Genomic DNA, 18,423 nt, shown 5'->3' on the forward strand with positions numbered 1-18,423 from the left:
GTATTGGTCTACAGGCCTAAAGCAATCAAGCTTTTATCTGCGAATGTGTAATTTACTAGATTAAATAAACCATGAAAGCCATTAACAATTATTACGTAGGCCTATGATTATATAGTTGTCTGCATATTTGATTACTTATCTAAAGCCTTCAAATCTAATTGTATTTGTCACATGCTTCGTAAACAGGCATAAACTAACTAATAAACTTACTTATGGCCCTCCAACAATGCAGAGAGAAAAATAATAAAGATAACACAGGGTTCTCCCCAAAGAGCCCAAAGTGGGGCGCTGCCCTCGTACTCAGTAGCACCACCTTGTTAAAAAATCCTGGGGAGAACCCTGACAATGAGTAACGATACTGTTGTATACACTGGTACCAGCATAGCTGGACACGAGGTACCAGTATGACTATATATACACAGGGTACCAGTATAGCTGTATACACGGGGTACCAGTATGGCTGTATACACAGGGTACCAGTGTAGCTCTATACACAGGGTACCAGTATAGCTATATATACACAGGGTACCAGTATTACTGTATACACGGGGTACCAGTATAGCTATATTTATTTATTTATTTTACCTTTATTTAACCAGGTAGGCAAGTTGAGAACATGTTCTCATTTACAATTGCGACCTGGCCAAGATAAAGCAAAGCAGTTCGACACAAACAACAACACAGAGTTACACATGGAGTAAAACAAACATACAGTCAATAATACAGTAGAAACAAGTCTATATACGATGTGAGCAAATGAGGTGAGATAAGGGAGGTAAAGGCAAAAAAAAAGGCCATGGTGGCAAAGTAAATACAATATAGCTGTCACGAATTACTAAGGTGGGTGGAATCAGGCGCAGAGAGCAGGTTTCAATTATTAGACAGTTTATTCTCCGGCGCACAAAACAACGGTCAACCCAACACAGGGTGAAATAATCCAAAGCAGGACCAAAATAGTCCGGAGAATAAAAACTCATGAACACCACCAAATAACAGGAATACAAAACAATCCGGCACAAAACAAGGGCGGGACAACCTACTATATATAGGGACGCTAATTAAACTAAAATACACACAGGTGAAACTAATAAGACAAAACCAACAGACAAACGAAAAAGGGATCGGTAGTGGCTAGTAGGACGGTGACGACGACCGCCGAGCACCGCCCGAACAGGCAGGGGAGCCAACTTGACAGTACCCCCCCCCCCCCCCCCCCCCCCCCCGACGCGCGGCCCCCGCAGTGCGCCGCCACCGGCCTCGAGGACGACCCGGAGGACGAGGTGCTGGGCGATCCGGGTGGAGGCGGTGGAAATCTCTCGGGAGATAAGGGTCCAAAATGTCCCCCATCGGAACCCAGCATCTCTCCTCCGGACCGTACCCCTCCCAGTCCACGAGGTACTGTAGGCCCCCTACCCGGCGTCTCGAATCCAGAATGCACCAATTGTGCAAGTTCTCCCACTTAAAAAGATGAGAGGCCTGTAAATGTCATCATAGGTACACTTCAACTATGACAGACAAAATGAGGGAAAAAAATCCAGAAAATCACATTGTAGGATTTTTTATGAATTTATTTGCAAATTATGGTAGAATAGGTTTGTATGTATATCTACTGATAGCTAGCTATAGATCTACTCAGGCATGTCTTTATAGGTAACCTCTGCTCCTCCTCTCCTTCCCTCCAGACTCCCTGCAGCTCTCTGTCTCTGAAGAGGAGGTTCCCCCTGAGCAGCAGCACTGTGAGCTGGAGTGGAGCCCCAGTCTGGGACAGAAGAACCCAGAGACCAAACAGATTAAAGAGGAACAGGAGGAAGTCAGGACCAGTCAGGAGGAAGAGCAGCTTCAAGGGCTCGTTGATACCAAAGACTCCATATTCACTCCTTCCTGTGTGAAAAGTGAATGTGATCTGGAGAACCCATGTCAAGAAGCCGTACTAGCTGAACACCCAACTCTCAGTCCACTGAAAACGTCTAAACTACAGTTGTTGAGTGTGTTGTTAAATGAGCGTTTAACGGCATCTGCTGCTGTGGAGATTTTCGGGGCAGTTGAGAAAACGGTAGTGGAGTACCAGGAGGAGAATGATCGGCTACGGAGACTGCTGCGGAGGACACCAGAGATACAACTATGTAGAATAGGTTAGTACATACAGTGCCTTGCGAAAGTATTCGGCCCCCTTGAACTTTGCGACCTTTTGCCACATTTCAAGCTTCAAACATAAAGATATAAAACTGTATTTTTTTGTGAAGAATCAACAACAGGTGGGACACAATCATGAAGTGGAACGACATTTATTGGATATTTCAAACTTTAACAAATCAAAAACTGAAAAATTGGGCGTGCAAAATTATTCTTATTATTAGATCTACTAAAAACGTTCCTTTTGATTAGCTGAGGATGATGATTTGGTCACGTGTGATCTACACTGAACAAAAATATCAATGCAACATGCAACAGTTTCAAAGGTTTTAAAAGTTAAAATGTATTTTCGGGAAATCAGTCAATTGAAATAAATTCATCAGGCCCTAATTTATGGATTTGACATGACTGGGAATATACATATGCATCTGTTGGTCAGCGATATCCTTTAAAAAAAGGTAGAGGCGTGGATCAGAAAACCAGTCAGTATCTGGTGTGACCACCATGTACCTCATGCAGCGCGACACATCTCCTTCGCATAGAGTTGATCCTTGAGACATGGGGTCGTATATTATCATGCTGAAACATGAGGTGATGGCGGTGGATGAATGGCACGACAATGGGCCTCAGGATCTCGTCATGGTATTTCTGTGCATTCAAATTGCCATCGATAAAATACAATTGTGTTTGTTGTTTGTTGCTTATGCCTGCCTGCCTGCCTGCCCATACCATAACCCCACCATGGGGCTCTCTGTTCACAACGTTGACATCAGCAAATCGCTCGCGCAATGACGCCACACACGTGGTCTATGGTTGTGAGGCCAGTTGGACGTATTGCCAAATTCTCTAAAATTATGTTGGAAATGAGAGAAATTAGCATTTAATTCTCTGGCAACAGCTCTGGTGGACATTCCTGCAGTCAGCATGCCATTTGCACGCTCCCTCAAAACCTGAGACATCTGTGGCACTGTGTTGTGACAAAACTGCACATTTTAGAGTGGCCTTTTATTGTCCCCAGCACAAGGTGCACCTGTGTAATGATCATGCTGTTTAATCAACTTCTTGATATGCCACACCTGTCAGATGGATGGATTATCTTGGCAAAGTAAAAATACTCACTAACAGGGATGTAAACAAATTTGTGAAAACATTGAGAGAAATAAGCTTTTTGTGCGTATGGAACATTTTCTGGGATCTTTTGTTTCAGCTCATGAAACATGGGACCAACACTTTACATGTTGCGTTTATATTTTTGTTCAGTTTAGAAACAATTGATCCTTGATTGCTATACCAATTTTGGAAACCTTGAACACTAACCTTAATTATCACCCAAAATGACTTTACAAATACAGAATGTATGCTTGCTGTTTTACCACAGATTTCCACAGAGAATTTTGTTTAACTTCGAGCCAAATTGTTGTGTTCCCTTCCCTGTTTCCACAAGAAGTGTCTTACAATTAAGTGTCTTACAAAGTATTCAGAGCTTTTTACACATTTAGTTACATTATTCTAAAACGGATTAAATAGTTGTTTTTACTCATCAATCTACACACAATACCCCATAATGACATCACAATACCCCATAATGACATCACAATACCCCATAATGACAAAGCAAAAAAAAACATTTTTTTATGAGTTTTGGTTCATTTATAAAAAATGTAAAAATGATATCACATTTACATACGTATTCAGACCCTTTACTCAGTACTTTGTGGAAGCACCTTTGGCAGCGATTACAGCCTTGAGTCTTCTTGGGTATGATGCTACAAGCTTGGCACACCTGTATTTTGGGAGTTTCCCCCATTCTTTGCTGCAGATCATCTCGAGCTCTGTCAGGTTGGATGTGGAGTGTCGCTGCACAGCTATTTTCAGGTCTCTCCAGAGATGTTCGATCTGGTTCAAGTCCGGGCTCTAGCTGGGCCACTCAAGGACATTCAGAGCCATTCCCGAAGCCACTCCTGTCTTGACTGTGTGCTTAGGGTCGTTGTCCTGATGGAAGGTGAACCTTCGCCCCAGTCTGAGGTCCTGAACGCTCTGCAGCAGGTTTTCATCAAGGATCTCTGTACTTTGCTCCGTTCATCTTTCCCTCGATCAAGTCTCCTTGTCCCTGCCGTTGAAAAACATCCCCACAGCATGATGCTGCCACCACCAGGCTTCACTGTAGGGATGGTGCCAGGTTTCCTCCAGGCGTGACCCTTGGCATTCAGGCCAAAGAGTTCAATCGTGGTTTCATCATACCAGAGAATCTTTACTTCTCATGGTCTGAGAGTCCTTTAGGTGCCTTTTGGAAAACTCCAAGTGGGCCGTCATGTCATGTGCCTTTTACAGAGGAGTGGCTTCCGTCTGGCCACTCGTCCCTAAAAGCCTGATTGGTGGAGTGCTGCAGAGATGGGCACCCGAGTGGCGTAGTGGTCTAAGACACTGCATCATAGTACAAGAGGCGTCACTGCAGTACCTGGTTCAAATCCAGGCTGAATCACATCCGGCCGTGATTGGGAGTCAATGTGGTAACAATGTGGATAAAGGGAAGGGGTCTGAATACTTTCCTAATGCCCTGTAGTTCAGGGAAACGCAAAACACCTCTTATATGTATACAATTATTTTGCGGTGATATGAAAGGAAAGTTTTGAAGGTTTCCAAAACCGTTGTTGTCAAAAATGTCCAGTTCCAGTCAGCTGATTCTATCCTTCTGGTTAGTTCCAGTCAGCTGATTCTATCCATTCCTTCTGGTTAGTTCCAGTCAGCTGATTCTATCCATTCCTTCTGGTTAGTTCCAGTCAGCTGATTATATCCATTCCTTCTGGTTAGTTCCAGTCAGCTGATTCTATCCATTCCTTCTGGTTAGTTCCAGTCAGCCTATTCTATCCATTCCTTCTGGTTAGTTCCAGTCAGCTGATTCTATCCATTCCTTCTGGTTAGTTCCAGTCAGCTGATTCTATCCATTCCTTCTGGTTAGTTCCAGTCAGCCTATTCTATCCATTCCTTCTGGTTAGTTCCAGTCAGCTGATTCTATCCATTCCTTCTGGTTAGTTCCAGTCAGCTGATTCTATCCTTCTGGTTAGTTCCAGTCAGCTGATTCTATCCTTCTGGTTAGTTCCAGTCAGCTGATTCTATCCTTCTGGTTAGTTCCAGTCAGCTGATTCTATCCTTCTGGTTAGTTCCAGTCAGCTGATTCTATCCATTCCTTCTGGTTAGTTCCAGTCAGCTGATTCTATCCATTCCTTCTGGTTAGTTCCAGTCAGCTGATTCTATCCATTCCTTCTGGTTAGTTCCAGTCAACTGATTCTATCCTTCTGGTTAGTTCCAGTCAGCTGATTCTATCCATTCCTTCTGGTTAGTTTTAGTCAGCTGATTCTATCCATTCCTTCTGGTTAGTTCCAGTCAGCTGATTCTATCCTTCTGGTTAGTTCCAGTCAGCTGATTCTATCCATTCCTTCTTGGTTAGTTTTAGTCAGCTGATTCTATCCTTTTGGTTAGTTCCAGTCAGCTGATTCTATCCATTCCTTCTGGTTAGTTCCAGTCAGCTGATTCTATCCATTCCTTCTGGTTAGTTCCAGTCAGCTGATTCTATCCATTCCTTCTGGTTAGTTCCAGTCAGCTGATTCTGTCCATTCCTTCTGGTTAGTTCCAGTCAACTGATTCTATCCATTCCTTCTGGTTAGTTCCAGTCAGCCTATTCTATCCATTCCTTCTGGTTAGTTCCAGTCAGCTGATTCTATCCATTCCTTCTGGTTAGTTCCAGTCAGCTGATTCTATCCATTCCTTCTGGTTAGTTCCAGTCAGCTGATTCTATCCATTCCTTCTGGTTAGTTCTAGTCAGCTGATTCTATCCTTCTGGTTAGTTCCAGTCAGCTGATTCTATCCATTCCTTCTGGTTAGTTCCAGTCAGCTGATTCTATCCATTCCTTCTGGTTAGTTCCAGTCAGCTGATTCTATCCATTCCTTCTGGTTAGTTCCAGTCAGCTGATTCTATCCATTCCTTCTGGTTAGTTCTAGTCAGCTGATTCTATCCTTCTGGTTAGTTCCAGTCAGCTGATTCTATCCATTCCTTCTGGTTAGTTCCAGTCAGCTGATTCTATCCATTCCTTCTGGTTAGTTCCAGTCAGCTGATTCTATCCATTCCTTCTGGTTAGTTCCAGTCAGCTGATTCTATCCATTCCTTCTGGTTAGTTCTAGTCAGCTGATTCTATCCTTCTGGTTAGTTCCAGTCAGCTGATTCTATCCATTCCTTCTGGTTAGTTCCAGTCAGCTGATTCTATCCTTCTGGTTAGTTCCAGTCAGCTGATTCTATCCAATCCTTCTGGTTAGTTCCAGTCAGCTGATTCTATCATTCTGGTTAGTTCTAGTCAGCTGATTCTATCCATTCCTTCTGGTTAGTTCCAGTCAGCTGATTCTATCCATTCCTTCTGGTTAGTTCCAGTCAGCTGATTCTGTCCATTCCTTCTGGTTAGTTCCAGTCAACTGATTCTATCCATTCCTTCTGGTTAGTTCCAGTCAGCCTATTCTATCCATTCCTTCTGGTTAGTTCCAGTCAGCTGATTCTATCCATTCCTTCTGGTTAGTTCCAGTCAGCTGATTCTATCCATTCCTTCTGGTTAGTTCCAGTCAGCTGATTCTATCCATTCCTTCTGGTTAGTTCTAGTCAGCTGATTCTATCCTTCTGGTTAGTTCCAGTCAGCTGATTCTATCCATTCCTTCTGGTTAGTTCCAGTCAGCTGATTCTATCCATTCCTTCTGGTTAGTTCCAGTCAGCTGATTCTATCCATTCCTTCTGGTTAGTTCCAGTCAGCTGATTCTATCCATTCCTTCTGGTTAGTTCTAGTCAGCTGATTCTATCCTTCTGGTTAGTTCCAGTCAGCTGATTCTATCCATTCCTTCTGGTTAGTTCCAGTCAGCTGATTCTATCCATTCCTTCTGGTTAGTTCCAGTCAGCTGATTCTATCCATTCTATCCTTCTGGTTAGTTTTAGTCAGCTGATTCTATCCTCCTTCTGGTTAGTTCCAGTCAGCTGATTCTATCCATTCCTTCTGGTTAGTTCCAGTCAGCTGATTCTATCCATTCCTTCTGGTTAGTTCCAGTCAGCTGATTCTATCCATTCCTTCTGGTTAGTTCCAGTCAGCTGATTCTATCCATTCCTTCTGGTTAGTTCTAGTCAGCTGATTCTATCCTTCTGGTTAGTTCCAGTCAGCTGATTCTATCCATTCCTTCTGGTTAGTTCCAGTCAGCTGATTCTATCCATTCCTTCTGGTTAGTTCCAGTCAGCTGATTCTATCCATTCCTTCTGGTTAGTTCCAGTCAGCTGATTCTATCCATTCCTTCTGGTTAGTTCTAGTCAGCTGATTCTATCCTTCTGGTTAGTTCCAGTCAGCTGATTCTATCCATTCCTTCTGGTTAGTTCCAGTCAGCTGATTCTATCCTTCTGGTTAGTTCCAGTCAGCTGATTCTATCCAATCCTTCTGGTTAGTTCCAGTCAGCTGATTCTATCATTCTGGTTAGTTCTAGTCAGCTGATTCTATCCATTCCTTCTGGTTAGTTCCAGTCAGCTGATTCTATCCATTCCTTCTGGTTAGTTCCAGTCAGCTGATTCTGTCCATTCCTTCTGGTTAGTTCCAGTCAACTGATTCTATCCATTCCTTCTGGTTAGTTCCAGTCAGCCTATTCTATCCATTCCTTCTGGTTAGTTCCAGTCAGCTGATTCTATCCATTCCTTCTGGTTAGTTCCAGTCAGCTGATTCTATCCATTCCTTCTGGTTAGTTCCAGTCAGCTGATTCTATCCATTCCTTCTGGTTAGTTCTAGTCAGCTGATTCTATCCTTCTGGTTAGTTCCAGTCAGCTGATTCTATCCATTCCTTCTGGTTAGTTCCAGTCAGCTGATTCTATCCATTCCTTCTGGTTAGTTCCAGTCAGCTGATTCTATCCATTCCTTCTGGTTAGTTCCAGTCAGCTGATTCTATCCATTCCTTCTGGTTAGTTCTAGTCAGCTGATTCTATCCTTCTGGTTAGTTCCAGTCAGCTGATTCTATCCATTCCTTCTGGTTAGTTCCAGTCAGCTGATTCTATCCATTCCTTCTGGTTAGTTCCAGTCAGCTGATTCTATCCATTCCTTCTGGTTAGTTTTAGTCAGCTGATTCTATCCATTCCTTCTGGTTAGTTCCAGTCAGCTGATTCTATCCATTCCTTCTGGTTAGTTCCAGTCAGCTGATTCTATCCATTCCTTCTGGTTAGTTCCAGTCAGCTGATTCTATCCATTCCTTCTGGTTAGTTCCAGTCAGCTGATTCTGTCCATTCCTTCTGGTTAGTTCCAGTCAACTGATTCTATCCATTCCTTCTGGTTAGTTCCAGTCAGCCTATTCTATCCATTCCTTCTGGTTAGTTCCAGTCAGCTGATTCTATCCATTCCTTCTGGTTAGTTCCAGTCAGCTGATTCTATCCATTCCTTCTGGTTAGTTCCAGTCAGCTGATTCTATCCATTCCTTCTGGTTAGTTCTAGTCAGTCAGCTGATTCTATCCATTCCTTCTGGTTAGTTCTTCAGTCAGTCAGCTGATTCTATCCATTCCTTCTGGTTAGTTCCAGTCAGCTGATTCTATCCATTCCTTCTGGTTAGTTCCAGTCAGCTGATTCTATCCATTCCTTCTGGTTAGTTCCAGTCAGCTGATTCTATCCATTCCTTCTGGTTAGTTCTAGTCAGCTGATTCTATCCTTCTGGTTAGTTCCAGTCAGCTGATTCTATCCATTCCTTCTGGTTAGTTCCAGTCAGCTGATTCTATCCATTCCTTCTGGTTAGTTCCAGTCAGCTGATTCTATCCATTCCTTCTGGTTAGTTCCAGTCAGCTGATTCTATCCATTCCTTCTGGTTAGTTCTAGTCAGCTGATTCTATCCTTCTGGTTAGTTCCAGTCAGCTGATTCTATCCATTCCTTCTGGTTAGTTCCAGTCAGCTGATTCTATCCTTCTGGTTAGTTCCAGTCAGCTGATTCTATCCATTCCTTCTGGTTAGTTCCAGTCAGCTGATTCTATCATTCTGGTTAGTTCAAGTCAGCTGATTCTATCCATTCCTTCTGGTTAGTTCCAGTCAGCTGATTCTATCCATTCCTTCTGGTTAGTTCCAGTCAGCTGATTCTGTCCATTCCTTCTGGTTAGTTCCAGTCAACTGATTCTATCCATTCCTTCTGGTTAGTTCCAGTCAGCCTATTCTATCCATTCCTTCTGGTTAGTTCCAGTCAGCTGATTCTATCCATTCCTTCTGGTTAGTTCCAGTCAGCTGATTCTATCCATTCCTTCTGGTTAGTTCCAGTCAGCTGATTCTATCCATTCCTTCTGGTTAGTTCTAGTCAGCTGATTCTATCCTTCTGGTTAGTTCCAGTCAGCTGATTCTATCCATTCCTTCTGGTTAGTTCCAGTCAGCTGATTCTATCCATTCCTTCTGGTTAGTTCCAGTCAGCTGATTCTATCCATTCCTTCTGGTTAGTTCCAGTCAGCTGATTCTATCCATTCCTTCTGGTTAGTTCTAGTCAGCTGATTCTATCCTTCTGGTTAGTTCCAGTCAGCTGATTCTATCCATTCCTTCTGGTTAGTTCCAGTCAGCTGATTCTATCCATTCCTTCTGGTTAGTTCCAGTCAGCTGATTCTGTCCATTCCTTCTGGTTAGTTCCAGTCAGCTGATTCTATCCATTCCTTCTGGTTAGTTCCAGTCAGCTGATTCTATCCATTCCTTCTGGTTAGTTCCAGTCAGCTGATTCTATCCATTCCTTCTGGTTAGTTCCAGTCAGCTGATTCTATCCATTCCTTCTGGTTAGTTCCAGTCAGCTGATTCTATCCATTCCTTCTGGTTAGTTCCAGTCAGCTGATTCTATCAATTCCTTCTGGTTAGTTCCAGTCAGCTGATTCTATCCATTCCTTCTGGTTAGTTCCAGTCAGCTGATTCTGTCCATTCCTTCTGGTTAGTTCCAGTCAGCTGATTCTATCCATTCCTTCTGGTTAGTTCTAGTCAGCTGATTCTATCCATTCCTTCTGGTTAGTTCCAGTCAGCTGATTCTATCCATTCCTTCTGATTAGTTTTAGTCAGCTGATTCTATCCATTCCTTCTGGTTAGTTCCAGTCAGCTGATTCTATCCATTCCTTCTGGTTAGTTCCAGTCAACTGATTCTATCCTTCTGGTTAGTTCCAGTCAGCTGATTCTATCCATTCCTTCTGGTTAGTTTTAGTCAGCTGATTCTATCCATTCCTTCTGGTTAGTTCCAGTCAGCTGATTCTATCCTTCTGGTTAGTTCCAGTCAGCTGATTCTATCCATTCCTTCTGGTTAGTTCCAGTCAGCTGATTCTATCCATTCCTTCTGGTTAGTTCCAGTCAGCTGATTCTATCCATTCCTTCTGGTTAGTTCCAGTCAGCTGATTCTATCCATTCCTTCTGGTTAGTTCCAGTCAGCTGATTCTATCCATTCCTTCTGGTTAGTTCCAGTCAGCTGATTCTATCCATTCCTTCTGGTTAGTTCCAGTCAGCTGATTCTGTCCATTCCTTCTGGTTAGTTCCAGTCAGCCTATTCTATCCATTCCTTCTGGTTAGTTCCAGTCAGCTGATTCTATCCATTCCTTCTGGTTAGTTCCAGTCAGCTGATTCTATCCATTCCTTCTGGTTAGTTCCAGTCAGCTGATTCTATCCATTCCTTCTGGTTAGTTCTAGTCAGCTGATTCTATCCTTCTGGTTAGTTCCAGTCAGCTGATTCTATCCATTCCTTCTGATTAGTTCCAGTCAGCTGATTCTATCCATTCCTTCTGGTTAGTTCCAGTCAGCTGATTCTATCCATTCCTTCTGGTTAGTTCCAGTCAGCTGATTATATCCATTCCTTCTGGTTAGTTCCAGTCAGCTGATTCTATCCATTCTTTCTGGTTAGTTCTAGTCAGCTGATTCTATCCTTCTGGTTAGTTCCAGTCAGCTGATTCTATCCATTCCTTCTGGTTAGTTCCAGTCAGCTGATTCTATCCTTCTGGTTAGTTCCAGTCAGCTGATTCTATCCATTCCTTCTGGTTAGTTCCAGTCAGCTGATTCTATCATTCTGGTTAGTTCTAGTCAGCTGATTCTATCCATTCCTTCTGGTTAGTTCCAGTCAGCTGATTCTATCCATTCCTTCTGGTTAGTTCCAGTCAGCTGATTCTGTCCATTCCTTCTGGTTAGTTCCAGTCAGCTGATTCTATCCATTCCTTCTGGTTAGTTCCAGTCAGCCTATTCTATCCATTCCTTCTGGTTAGTTCCAGTCAGCTGATTCTATCCATTCCTTCTGGTTAGTTCCAGTCAGCTGATTCTATCCATTCCTTCTGGTTAGTTCCAGTCAGCTGATTCTATCCATTCCTTCTGGTTAGTTCTAGTCAGCTGATTCTATCCTTCTGGTTAGTTCCAGTCAGCTGATTCTATCCATTCCTTCTGGTTAGTTCCAGTCAGCTGATTCTATCTATTCCTTCTGGTTAGTTCCAGTCAGCTGATTCTATCCATTCCTTCTGGTTAGTTCCAGTCAGCTGATTCTATCCATTCCTTCTGGTTAGTTCTAGTCAGCTGATTCTATCCTTCTGGTTAGTTCCAGTCAGCTGATTCTATCCATTCCTTCTGGTTAGTTCCAGTCAGCTGATTCTATCCATTCCTTCTGGTTAGTTCCAGTCAGCTGATTCTATCCATTCCTTCTGGTTAGTTCCAGTCAGCTGATTCTATCCATTCCTTCTGGTTAGTTCTAGTCAGCTGATTCTATCCTTCTGGTTAGTTCCAGTCAGCTGATTCTATCCATTCCTTCTGGTTAGTTCCAGTCAGCTGATTCTATCCTTCTGGTTAGTTCCAGTCAGCTGATTCTATCCATTCCTTCTGGTTAGTTCCAGTCAGCTGATTCTATCATTCTGGTTAGTTCTAGTCAGCTGATTCTATCCATTCCTTCTGGTTAGTTCCAGTCAGCTGATTCTATCCATTCCTTCTGGTTAGTTCTAGTCAGCTGATTCTATCCATTCCTTCTGGTTAGTTCCAGTCAGCTGATTCTATCCATTCCTTCTGGTTAGTTCCAGTCAGCTGATTCTATCCATTCCTTCTGGTTAGTTCCAGTCAGCTGATTCTATCCATTCCTTCTGGTTAGTTCTAGTCAGCTGATTCTATCCATTCCTTCTGGTTAGTTCCAGTCAGCTGATTCTATCCATTCCTTCTGGTTAGTTCTAGTCAGCTGATTCTATCCATTCCTTCTGGTTAGTTCCAGTCAGCTGATTCTATCCATTCCTTCTGGTTAGTTCCAGTCAGCTGATTCTATCCTTCTGGTTAGTTCCAGTCAGCTGATTCTATCCATTCCTTCTGGTTAGTTCCAGTCAGCTGATTCTATCCATTCCTTCTGGTTAGTTCTAGTCAGCTGATTCTATCCATTCCTTCTGGTTAGTTCCAGTCAACTGATTCTATCCATTCCTTCTGGTTAGTTCCAGTCAGCTGATTCTGTCCATTCCTTCTGGTTAGTTCCAGTCAGCTGATTCTATCCATTCCTTCTGGTTAGTTCCAGTCAGCCTATTCTATCCATTCCTTCTGGTTAGTTCCAGTCAGCTGATTCTATCCATTCCTTCTGGTTAGTTCCAGTCAGCTGATTCTATCCATTCCTTCTGGTTAGTTCCAGTCAGCTGATTCTATCCATTCCTTCTGGTTAGTTCTAGTCAGCTGATTCTATCCTTCTGGTTAGTTCCAGTCAGCTGATTCTATCCATTCCTTCTGGTTAGTTCCAGTCAGCTGATTCTATCTATTCCTTCTGGTTAGTTCCAGTCAGCTGATTCTATCCATTCCTTCTGGTTAGTTCCAGTCAGCTGATTCTATCCATTCCTTCTGGTTAGTTCTAGTCAGCTGATTCTATCCTTCTGGTTAGTTCCAGTCAGCTGATTCTATCCATTCCTTCTGGTTAGTTCCAGTCAGCTGATTCTATCCATTCCTTCTGGTTAGTTCCAGTCAGCTGATTCTATCCATTCCTTCTGGTTAGTTCCAGTCAGCTGATTCTATCCATTCCTTCTGGTTAGTTCTAGTCAGCTGATTCTATCCTTCTGGTTAGTTCCAGTCAGCTGATTCTATCCATTCCTTCTGGTTAGTTCCAGTCAGCTGATTCTATCCTTCTGGTTAGTTCCAGTCAGCTGATTCTATCCATTCCTTCTGGTTAGTTCCAGTCAGCTGATTCTATCATTCTGGTTAGTTCTAGTCAGCTGATTCTATCCATTCCTTCTGGTTAGTTCCAGTCAGCTGATTCTATCCATTCCTTCTGGTTAGTTCTAGTCAGCTGATTCTATCCATTCCTTCTGGTTAGTTCCAGTCAGCTGATTCTATCCATTCCTTCTGGTTAGTTCCAGTCAGCTGATTCTATCCATTCCTTCTGGTTAGTTCCAGTCAGCTGATTCTATCCATTCCTTCTGGTTAGTTCTAGTCAGCTGATTCTATCCATTCCTTCTGGTTAGTTCCAGTCAGCTGATTCTATCCATTCCTTCTGGTTAGTTCTAGTCAGCTGATTCTATCCATTCCTTCTGGTTAGTTCCAGTCAGCTGATTCTATCCATTCCTTCTGGTTAGTTCCAGTCAGCTGATTCTATCCTTCTGGTTAGTTCCAGTCAGCTGATTCTATCCATTCCTTCTGGTTAGTTCCAGTCAGCTGATTCTATCCATTCCTTCTGGTTAGTTCTAGTCAGCTGATTCTATCCATTCCTTCTGGTTAGTTCCAGTCAACTGATTCTATCCATTCCTTCTGGTTAGTTCCAGTCAGCTGATTCTATCCATTCCTTCTGGTTAGTTCTAGTCAGCTGATTATATCCATTCCTTCTGGTTAGTTCTAGTCAGCTGATTCTATCCTTCTGGTTAGTTCCAGTCAGCTGATTCTATCCATTCCTTCTGGTTAGTTCCAGTCAGCTGATTCTATCCATTCCTTCTGGTTAGTTCTAGTCAGCTGATTATATCCATTCCTTCTGGTTAGTTCTAGTCAGCTGATTCTATCCATTCCTTCTGGTTAGTTCCAGTCAGCTGATTCTATCCTTCTGGTTAGTTCCAGTCAGCTGATTCTATCCATTCCTTCTGGTTAGTTCCAGTCAGCTGATTCTATCCTTCTCGTTAGTTCCAGTCAGCTGATTCTATCCTTCTGGTTAGTTCCAGTCAGCCTATTCTATCCATTCCTTATGGTTAGTTCCAATCAGCTGATTCTATCCATTCCTTCTGGTTAGTTCCAGTCAGCTGATTCTATCCATTCCTTCTGGTTAGTTCTAGTCAGCTGATTATATCCATTCCTTCTGGTTAGTTCTAGTCAGCTGATTATATCCTTCTGGTTAGTTCCAGTCAGCTGATTCTATCCATTCCTTCTGGTTAGTTCCAGTCAGCTGATTCTATCCATTCCTTCTGGTTAGTTCCAGTCAGCTGATTCTATCCATTCCTTCTGGTTAGTTCCAGTCAGCTGATTCTATCCATTCCTTCTGGTTAGTTCCAGTCAGCTGATTCTATCCATTCCTTCTGGTTAGTTCCAGTCAGCTGATTCTATCCTTCTGGTTAGTTCCAGTCAGCTGATTCTATCCATTCCTTCTGGTTAGTTCTAGTCAGCTGATTCTATCCATTCCTTCTGATTAGTTCCAGTCAGCTGATTCTATTCATTCCTTCTGGTTAGTTCTAGTCAGGCAGCTTAGTTTCCCATTCAGAGGACCCCCCCCCCTCCCCACTTTCCCTTAGTTCTTACAGGTCAAGGTCAGCAGCGTCACAAAAATCTGAGGATGTGAGGATGCCTGTTGGGCGTGGTCCGGAGACGGACTAGACACCCCGTCCAGAAGTTGGAGAATTTTGCACTTTTCAAACACCTAAAACCCATTTTTACCTGCAATCTAGAGCCATAATTATTATGCTTAATTCTATGTAAAAAAAAAAAAAAAAATGTTCATTTTTCTGCAAATCTCTTGAGCTGTCTTGTATCCTCCTGACTGGTCTTCTTTTTTTCATTTTAAGAAACTAAATATACTTCTCTGCTAAAAATCTGTGTAAAAGATTGAAATTAATCTGAGTCTTATTTAGTACATTTTGTATTAGCCTGCTTTTCTAAAGTCTACTAACCTTGTCAGCAGGCATGCCAGCTAAGATAGTTAAGACAAGCTAGCTACTCTAACTTGATTGATAGCCTGAAATGGCTTCTGGGTAGCCAGTTATGAGGTTGGGAGACTAGCTCATACCAACTTCAGAAAATTGATAGGTATCTAGAAGTATCGTGTGGTATTACAGAGAAACACCAACAACAACAAAACCTTCAAAAAAATACATACAATTTTATCCATACAGTACCAGTCAAAAGTTTGGACACACCTACTCATTCAAGGCCTTTTCTTTATTTGTACTATTTTCTACATTGTGTAATAATAGTGATGACATCAAAACTATGAAATAACACATATGGAATCATGTAATAACCAAAAAGTATATTTGAGATTCTTCAAAGTAGCCACCCTTTGCCTTGATGAGAGCTTTGCACACTCTTGGCATTCTCTCAACCAGCTTCACCTGGAATGCTTTTACAACAGTCTCTTGGCATGTTAACCCACCACCTATATGGCTTGTGTGAAGGAAAGCAAATATCTAGCTAGCTATCTGCACTCAGGCTGTATAGATCATAGAGATCCATGCTAAGGAAGCAAATACCTAGCTAGCTATCTGCACTCAGGCTGTATAGATCATAGAGATCCATGCTAAGGAAGCAAATACCTAGCTAGCTATCTGCACTCAGGCTATATAGATCATAGAGATGCATGCAAAGGAAGAACATTGAAATTGAATGTCATAGAGATCTATAATTCATGAGTGATTCCAAATTCTGTTATAAATAACCTCTGCTCCTCCTCTCCTTCCCTCCAGACTCCCTGCAGCTCTCTGTCTCTGAAGAGGAGGTTCCCCATGAGCAGCAGCACTGTGAGCAGGAGTGGAGTCACAGTCTGGGACAGGAGGACCCAGAGCCCACACTGATTAAAGAGGAACAGGAGGAAGTCAGGACCAGTCAGGAGGAAGAGAAGCTTCAAGGGCTCTTTGTTACCAAAGACTCCATATTCACTACTTCCTGTGTGAAAAGTGAATGTGATCAGGAGGACCCACTTCAGTCCTTGACTCTTCCCCAAACCCAGACTGTGGAGAACAGAGAGAGAGACTCTAAACCAGTGAATCTCACACCTTTTGTCACTGTGACCCACATTAAGGGTCTCAACATTCCCTGTGACCCTCCAGATAATCAGAACAATGCCTCCAGCCACAGTTCAGCTGTAAATAGCGACCCAGTAGGACTTGACAGCAGTCCACCATTGGATCCCAGCTCACCATTGGGTCCCAGCTCACCATTGGGTCCCAGCTCACCATTGGGTCCCAGCTCACCATTGGAGAAACACTGTTCCAAACCCACCACATCTATAAAAACTCACCACTGCCGTGACTGTGGAGAAACATTTGCTCTGAAAGCTGACCTGCAGAGACATGTGACTCTCACCAAGAAGAGACTCAGTGAATGCAGCTTCGGCAATAAACACTACAACTCCACCTGTAAACTGAAGGCCCATGTCCAACTCTGTCACAGTGGAAAACCCTGTATCTGTCCAGTTTGTGGAAAGACCTTCAAACACAAAGGAGGTCTCCCCAGGCACATGAGGATTCACAAAGGAGAGAAACCATTCATCTGTGGTGACTGTGGGAAAAGCTTCAGTCAGAAGGGGAACCTAACTGAACATGTATTGATTCACACAGGAGAGAAACCTTTTAGCTGTGGCGACTGCGGGAAAAGCTTTGGGCTCAAGCGGTACCTAACCATGCATAAACTGACTCACACAGGAGAGAAACCATTTAGCTGTGGAGACTGTGGGAAAAGCTTTAATCGCAAGGCTGTCTTAACTATGCATATGCGTACTCACACAGGAGAGAAACCATTCATCTGTGGTGACTGTGGGAAAAGCTTCCGGCATAAAGGGTGCCTTAAGATACATGTACTGACTCACACAGCAGAGAAACGATTTAGCTGTGGAGACTGTGGGAAAAGCTTCAATAAGAGGGGGAACCTAAAAGTGCATATACGGACTCACACTGGAGAGAAATCTTTTAGCTGTGGAGACTGTGGGAAAAGCTTCAATACGAGGGGGAACCTAACCAGACATGCACGGACTCACACCAGAGATAATTCCTTTCGCTGTGGTGACTGTGGGGAAAGCTTCAATGAGAAGGGGCACCTAAATGAACATATACGAACTCACACAGGAGAGAAACGATTTATCTGTGGTGACTGTGGGAAAAGCTTTAAGCATAAGGGGTGCCTTAAAATACATATATTGTCTCACACAGGAGAGAAACCGTATAGGTGTGGTGACTGTGGCGAAAGCTTCAATGAGAAGGGGCACCTAAATGAACATATACAGACTCACACAGGAGGGAAACCTTATAGCTGTGGTGACTGTGGGGAAAGCTTCAATCAGAAGGTGGACCTAAAGAGGAATATACGGATTCACACAGGAGAGAAATCACATGGCTGCTCAGTCTGTGGTAAAAGATTCACTCAGAAGTCTCATCTGCTGAGGCATGTGGATAAAATCCACAAAGGAAGAAAACAGGACAGAAACTGAAAGAGGAAAGAACATTAGGACAAAGAGATTATCTGTCAGGTTAGTGAATAAAAAGGCAGGATGTGTACAAATCTCTTAGGAAGTGTTACGAATCCCTTTTGGCCCGACAGTCTAGGGGGGAATGGTATGAGACGCGTAACATAACTCATGCAAATTATAATTGTGACAAAGTAAAAGTGTGAACAAAATAACCAGGACAACTGAAATCTACCGTCAAACTCAAGGTTTATTTGATAAACACACGGTAATGGGGGGAGCAGGAAAAGGGGCTGAGCTGGACCCAAGGAAAGAAACAATAAGTATTCAAAACACCCCTAAGCTAGACTAGCCTACTTTAACAACAGCTAACTAACTAACCAAAAATACAGTGGGTGGTCCGCCCAGTTCTAACTAGTGTATTTAACAAAGTTCACCTACGGGTAGTGTATGCCCATGGGCGACTTGTCTTGTTTTCCCCTTTTCCCACCAGCAACAAACAAACACCATAACCAAAACAATACTCACAGGTGATGACAAGGTGCTATGGAGATGCTCAAACAAAAGAGAGGTTAAGACACAACGAGAGAGTGAAACACAGAGATCTACATACATGGCATTTACAAACAGATTGAGCTACTGAAATCTATGAAGAACAGAGATCTACCAACATGGCATTTACAAAGAGATTGAGCTCTTGAGCAAACA

General features: G+C 42.9%; 1 protein-coding gene across 1 annotated transcript in view; it reads left to right on the top strand.

The window, feature by feature from the left end:
* The window catches only part of LOC139417029 (zinc finger protein 721-like), a 30,915-nt gene extending 13,176 nt beyond the window's left edge, over window positions 1-17,739 (top strand). Inside the window, exons 6-7 of the mRNA XM_071166264.1 lie at window positions 1,683-2,132; window positions 16,001-17,739. Of these exons, the coding sequence (XP_071022365.1) occupies window positions 1,683-2,132; window positions 16,001-17,739 (2,189 nt within the window). The remainder of the gene's footprint in view (window positions 1-1,682; window positions 2,133-16,000) is intronic.
* Window positions 17,740-18,423: the final 684 nt, after the last annotated feature.

This window comes from Oncorhynchus clarkii, chromosome 9 (assembly GCF_045791955.1).
Source record: "Oncorhynchus clarkii lewisi isolate Uvic-CL-2024 chromosome 9, UVic_Ocla_1.0, whole genome shotgun sequence".
NCBI lineage: Eukaryota > Metazoa > Chordata > Actinopteri > Salmoniformes > Salmonidae > Oncorhynchus > Oncorhynchus clarkii.